Raw genomic sequence first — 6,560 nt, 5'->3', positions numbered from 1 at the left:
GCCCACGCGCCGCGCGCCCCGCCCGGGCCCGCGCCGCCAGCCCGCCAGCCCGGAAGGAGCCGAGCGAGCGCCCGCGGCAGCTGACTCAAGCGGTGAGAGAGGCCGGCCCGTTACCGCGGGCGCCAGGGGCCCCGGCGACGCTGTGGTTTCGGTGCCCTCCGTGGGCGGGCGGCGTAACGAGCTCTCCGCACGCACCTCTAATCCGCCCCCCGCCCCCGCGCCCGGACACCGCTCGCTGCGGGGCCCGTCCCACGAGGGGCCTTCGGCTGCCGCCTCCGGCCTTGGGACCCGGGCTCTGGGGGGCTGGGGGTTGGCGTGACGGCAGCCCCTGAGGGACGGGGGAGGGCCCGGGCGCCCCCTGGCGGCCGCGAGGGCCCGCGCGTCCTCGCCGCCGTGTCTGCGGCCGAGGGCCTGAACGCCCCTTTCCTCTGCAGAGAACGAAGTGGTTTGGTTGCCCATGGGGCCCCTGAGTCGTGAGGCCTGGGCCCAGCGCCTGGCGGCTTTCCGAGCCAGCCCGTCCGCCTTCCTAGCAAGTGCCGAGGGTGAGGATTTGGCTCGCGACCTGCTGAGTGACCTAAGGAATGAAAAGCTAAGCGAGCAGACCAAGGTAGGTCCTGCCCGGGTGCCCTGCCGTGGTCCACAGGGTTGCGTCATCTCCCCCTCGCATGCCGAACTTCAGGAGTTCCTCTTAAATCCCCCACCGCAGGCGTCCTTACTGACACTGAGCTTGGAGTACTCTGACAAACTGTGGCCGGAGGCACCTGCGGCGGAGGCTGCTGCCGGCTCCTTGTTGGACACACTTGTCCTCCTGCCCCCAAGACCTTCAGCTCTCCGGAGGCTCCTGTTGTTGGCAGCCACCACAGCCCTGGTGTCGGGAGGTGCTCTTGGACCCACTTCAGGAGCTTCCTGCCGGCTCCTGCCCTTGCTTCTTGGCTTAGCCTCAGGCCGAGACATGGGACGAAGCTTTGGAGCCGTCGTAGAGCAGCGCCACCTACAGGCCACGGCGTGCGAATGCCTCCGAGAACTGGAGCGCTGTAAGCCTGGGCTGCTGGCCGGCTCGCTGGGGATGCTGCGGAGCCTGCTAGGGCAAATGGGTCCTGTCCAGCCTGTCAGCCTGCTGCTGGCCCTCGTTCTGCACAACACCTTGGTGGTACAGTCCAGGTCTGGGGCTGGCCTGCAAGGCCTGCTTGTGGCCGGGGTCTCCTCCACTGGGAGTTGTCCCTGGGACTGGACGCTAGCTGAAGAGTGGGATGCCCATCTTATGCCCCAGGCGCCTAGCTGGCACGCAGCTGAGGGGGAGGAGCGTGGCTTTCCATTGCTAGAGCCCAGCCCTGAGGACACCCGAGAGCTGAAGGCTGCGGTGGCCCAGCTTCTGGACACTTCCTACCTGCTCACACCTGTGGCTCAGGCCCAGCTCCTGTGGTTGTTGGGCTGGGCCCTTCGGGGTCTTCGGGGACAGCCACCAGTGCTCTTCAAGCCACAGCTAGTTCGGCTGCTGGGCACCGCACAGCTGGCCCTGTTGCACTCAGTTCTGTCTCTCAAAGCGGCCTTCGGTGAGGCCCTGTTCACGGCCCAGGATGAGGTGCTGCTGCTGCGCAGGCTCACCTTGGCAGCCCAGCACCCAGCCTTGCCGACGCCCACACACCTCTTCTACCTGCACTGCCTCCTGAACTTCCCTGAGAATTGTCCGCTAGGTCCAGAAGGGGAAGAGGCTGTCCCCCTGCTGTTGGGGCCCCAGCTATGCAGGGGCCTCATGCCCAGTCTCCTGCAGGACCCAATGGTCCTCCTGGCCCGCCTGCATTTGCTGTGTCTGCTCTGTGCCGATCAGGATGAGGAAGAGGAGAAAGGCCCGGCTCAGGGTCCACAGTGGTTCCTACAGGAGCTGCTGGCTGGCCTACAGCAGAGGGCAGCACTGGATGGCGGTCCCCGAGCCTTGGCCACTCTCAGTTTCCAGGCCTCCTACCTCGTTGCTAGCTGCCTGGCTGGGCAGCCTGCAGTGCGGACATCTTTGATCCGTGGACTGGCCCAACTGTACCGAGCTCGGCCATCCCTGGCTCCCTACTTTGTGGACCTCCTAGGTCGGCTAAGCCCCGAGCTCAGAGAGCCCCTCAGGGAGGTGCTACAACAAGAGGTGGTAGCCATGCCAGGCAAGGAGGAAGCTCTTTGCTGGCACCTGCAAATGCTGGCAGAGGTGGCAGAGGGAGATGATCAGAGCGCCACGCTTGCTTTCCTGCGGGCTGCAGCCACACACTGCACCAACTGGGGCCTCCAGCAGGCCCTCCTGCGGGTGTGCCGCACACTGCTGCGGTCGGGTAGGGGGGACGGCCTGGCTGACTTGCTGCAGGTACTGGCCAGAAAGCTAGAGGACGCTGACGGACGGGACCGTGCCCGACTGTACTACATCCTTCTGTGCCATTTGTCAAGCCCCAAGTTGCGGATGGCCCTGGGCCCCTCACTTGCTGTACCCGCTTTGGCCTCGTCACTGGTGGCAGAGAACCAGGGCTTTGCATCAGCATTGATGGTACAGGAGACTCCGGCTCCAATTCAGTTGAGTGCGGGGCCTCAGAAGGCCAGAGGCCTGCGCCCGGTGCTTCATCTGCAGGTAGAGGCCTTGGAGGCTCCCGTCTACTCTCTGGAGCTGCGCTTCCGAGTAGAAGGACAGCTCTATGAGCCTTTGGAGGCCATCCACATACCCTGCTTGCATCCAGGACGGCCTGCCCATCCGCTGGACTTGCCCTTGCTACCCCGACGCCCAGCCCCCGCCCACCTACATGTCCAGGCCCTCTATACCACACCTGCTGGCCTCACATGCCATGCCCACCTGCCACTTGTGTCTGTGAACTTCTCTGACCTCTTCCTGCCTTTCCCCCAGCTCCCCAAGGGCTCTGAGCTGCGTTTCTTTGATGAGCTCTGGAACTCCTGCCTGCCGAAGGGTGTAGAAAGTCGTGTGTGGTGTCCACTTGGGCCACAGGGCCTGGGGGCCTTGGTGTCCCAGCACCTAGAGCCCTTTGTTGTGGTGGCTCAGCCCCCTACCGCCTATCTGGTAGCTGTTCGCCTGCCCCCTGACTCCATGCTGCTGCTGCGGCTGGAGGCAGCTCAGGTGGATGGCGTGCCCGTGGCCCTAAGGACTGATGACTGGGCGGTGCTGCCCCTGGCCGGGGACTACCTCCGAGGGCTCGCCGCCCGCTGAGAATGCCAGGTGTGGCTGGTCCAACAGACTGCCAGAGGAGCTTGCAGCTCCTGCCCCATAAAATCACATGCACTGACAGCTCTGATTGCCTTGTTTTCTTTTGGACTCTTGTTAGGAGCAGATTTACTGGGATTGGGGCATAAGCCCCCAGAAAGATCTAGACTAACCCCGATACCGCAGACCTCCGTAATTCCAGCAAAAGGCCAGGTTCAGGCCCAAGCTGCGCCAATGGATTTTTACCACGGAGTGACCTCTTCATCCCAGGCAAGGCATCTACAACAGGCCAAAGACAAAATGCCACTCAAGTCTAGTGAGTGAGCCAGCGAGTGGATTGGAGTCAGAAGAGTACAGGTGACTCAGAGCCAGCTGTATCACCAGACAGGCCATTCCGGCATGGGTGGCCACTCCAAAGAGCTGCCTCTCTGGAGCATTATCAGTCCTGTAGCCAGCTCCACCTGAGGTCCCCCTGAAACTGCTGACTGCTTTTATAACGTGAGGGCTAGGCCTTGCCAAGCCTGTAACTTTCTGAGCTCCCAGATCCGGAGTCTTCTGAACCTGAAGGGATATTTCAACAAGGAGGAAGCAGCTTCGAAGCACTCGCCTCGGAGGCCAGCCGTTGCTGAATCAGGAAGGTGGCCATCCTAGAGACTTCTCCAGCTGGTGTGAGTAGAGAGAGGATATAGGTCAGTTTCATGGACCATTCTCAGGGAAGCTAGAGAAGCGGGTCCCACAGAAGCCACCAGCGGAGTTTGTCTGGGACGAGCTCCCCTGCCAGCGGCCCAGCTCCTCTTGGTGCCTTGGCACGGAGCCTGGGTGCTGCCACTGCTGCCTCGTGCCCACTGAGCCCAAGGCCCAGCTCTGGTGACATCCAGTTCTCTCAGCATAGTAGGGAGGGGATACAGAAAAGCAGCTCTTGTCACACAAATGCAGCAGGTGTGCAAGCCTTAGTCCAAGACGAAGATACTAGGCTCAGGATGCTGGGTAGGTGACTCAGTAACGTGCATAGTGTGAGGACCTGAGTAAGCCCCAGCCTCCGTGGAAAGCAGGTGAGGCCCCACCCTGTCATCACAGCTAGGGAGGCAGACACAGGGTCTCTGGAGCTTGCTTATATTTTTTTCCTAAGACAGGGTTTCTCTATGTAGCTCTGGCTGTCCTAGAACTGACTCTGTAGACAGGCTGGCCTCAAACTCAGCGATCTCTACCTCCCGAGTGCTGGGATCAAAGGCATGTGCCACCCCCACCCCAATGGAGCATGTTCACAAACAGTGCAGCTGAGTCAGCAAACCCAAGTTCAGCCAGAACCCCTGCCTCAGTAAGGTGACGAGCAGTCAGACACCCAGCATCCACCTCTGTCCTGCTACACACATCCAGCCACACAGGACCACGACGCAAGTCACACACGGAGGGGTAATCCAACCCTCTATCTTACGCCCATCTCCCTACCCTCCATGGACCTGTGTTATATCCACCCGCTCCTTCAGGCCGGCCACCAGATGAACAACTCCTCCCACGAAACAAGGTAGGTGGTGTGTGTCACAGCTCACGTATCCATGACAGGCTGTGGGCCTGTGATTCAGACCAGCAGGCTGTTAATCAGGGTTTCCACAACCTCTCTAGGTTTGGTAATTTTCAAGGGACCCTCTACTTACCTTCACCTGCTTATTATAAAAGCAGATGTGGTGGTGCGGGCCTATAATCCTAACAGTCCAGAGCCTGAGGCCTCAGGTTCAAAGCCAGCTAGTGGCTTCATCGTGAGACTCTTAACAAGCAAAAGTATATTACAGGGTACTAGAGAGCTCAGTTCCCAGCACCCATGTCCAGCAGCTCAGAACCTGGTCCCTTGAGCTCCAGGGCACCCTACACCTTTGGCTCCCACAGGTGCCTGCACTCGTGCACACAGTCCATGCACACGCACACACTTCATTTTTTAAATGAAGACATGTTACAGAGATACAGGTGACCAGATGGAAGGGACACGGGGGGGGGGGCAAAGTGTGCGGTGGGAATCTCCACGTCCTCTCTGGGACGTGCTGCCCTCCAGGCACCTCCAGGTACATCCAGAAGTCTGAACAAAACTTTTTAAGAAAGCCTCATCACGTAGGCATGATCAACTAACTCAAATTATTGGCATTTCTCTTCCTGAAGGAAGGAAAGGGGAGGTAGAGTCACAGGCAGTTGTAGCCCGCATGACACGTATGTCTGGGCTCTGAGCTCCCGCCCTCATAAGGCAGCAGCGTGAGCTTTTGAACACCAAGCCATCGCTCCAACACCCACGCTGATTTTTAAAAAAGTTTTTGGTTTGGTTTGGTTATGGGTTTTTTTGTTTTTCGTTTTGAGACAGTTTGTGTAACCCTGGCCATCCTGGGAGTCGCTCTGTAGACCAGGCTGGCCTTGAACACTGCCTCTGCCTTCTGAGTGCTGGGGTAAAGGGCATACACCCCACCACCACCACCCAGCACAATTTTTCTTAAATGTTAAACCAGTTTACCACAGCTGGAATAAATCCCACTTCATCATGTCACAGGATTCCTCCTTTGTGCACTGTAGACTCCGTGTGTTAACTGTGTGTACGTGTGGTGATGGGAGTTTGGTTTTCGTAAGTCCATCCATGATTCCCTTGCCTCGTCCCTGAGTTCTGTGGCACTTGTGTGATTGGAACGGCTCACATCTAGGGTCCCCTTCTTGCTCGGCCAGCACTTTACTCCAAGTCAAGGTCCTGTCCCTTTGCCACGTTTTGGCATAGGTCTCCACACCCGTGCTCGTGACAGAGACTGTCCTGTGGAGTCTCTTTTCCGTGTCCATGTTTGGTGTGAAGTGTGCAGCGCTGGTGTTTCAGAATGAGTAGTGAAGCGGTCCCCCGGCCTCTCACTCTGGAGGAGACCTGAGCGCGTTTGCACCCTTAACACCTTGTGTTAAGCGCACAAGCGAACTCACTAGACCAGGGACCTTACAAACTGGAAGATTCCCAACCGCCACTGTGCCGGTACTGCTGTCCTCCACCCCAGCTCACACACTGAAATGTCTTTTTTCCTAAAAAAAAAAAAAAAAATTCTTATTCTGAAGAATGAGTTGTTTCTGATTTTGCTTTTTTTAGTTTTTATTTATTCTTTGTTCATATAATTCATCCTGACTGCAGCTTCCTCCACCTCCCCCTGTCCCCCAGGTCCACTCTCCCCCTTCCACCTCCCCCCAGAAAAGAACAGGCCTCCCAGGGACATCAACCAAACTCAGCACAAGATACTGTAAGATCAGGTAGATACAAACCCTCACATCAAGGCTGGGTAACCCAGTAGGAAGAAAAGGGTCCCAAAAGCAGGCAAAGGAATCAGACACCCCTACTTCCACCGTCAGGAGTCCCCCCAGAACACCA

General features: G+C 58.5%; 1 protein-coding gene across 1 annotated transcript; it reads left to right on the top strand.

The window, feature by feature from the left end:
• Window positions 1–34: 34 nt before the first annotated feature.
• On the top strand, window positions 35–5,708 carry Ap5b1 (adaptor related protein complex 5 subunit beta 1). The gene is made up of 3 exons (XM_055610586.1): window positions 35–92; window positions 435–607; window positions 707–5,708. Exons 2-3 carry the CDS (start codon window positions 458–460, stop codon window positions 3,188–3,190), a joined length of 2,634 nt encoding a protein of 877 aa, XP_055466561.1. The 5' UTR covers window positions 35–92; window positions 435–457; the 3' UTR covers window positions 3,191–5,708.
• Window positions 5,709–6,560: the final 852 nt, after the last annotated feature.

The sequence above is a fragment of the Psammomys obesus genome, unplaced genomic scaffold, assembly GCF_907164565.1.
Source record: "Psammomys obesus unplaced genomic scaffold, mPsaObe1.curated_primary_1811, whole genome shotgun sequence".
Lineage (NCBI taxonomy): Eukaryota > Metazoa > Chordata > Mammalia > Rodentia > Muridae > Psammomys > Psammomys obesus.
This window is presented reverse-complemented; position numbering and strand designations above follow the sequence as displayed.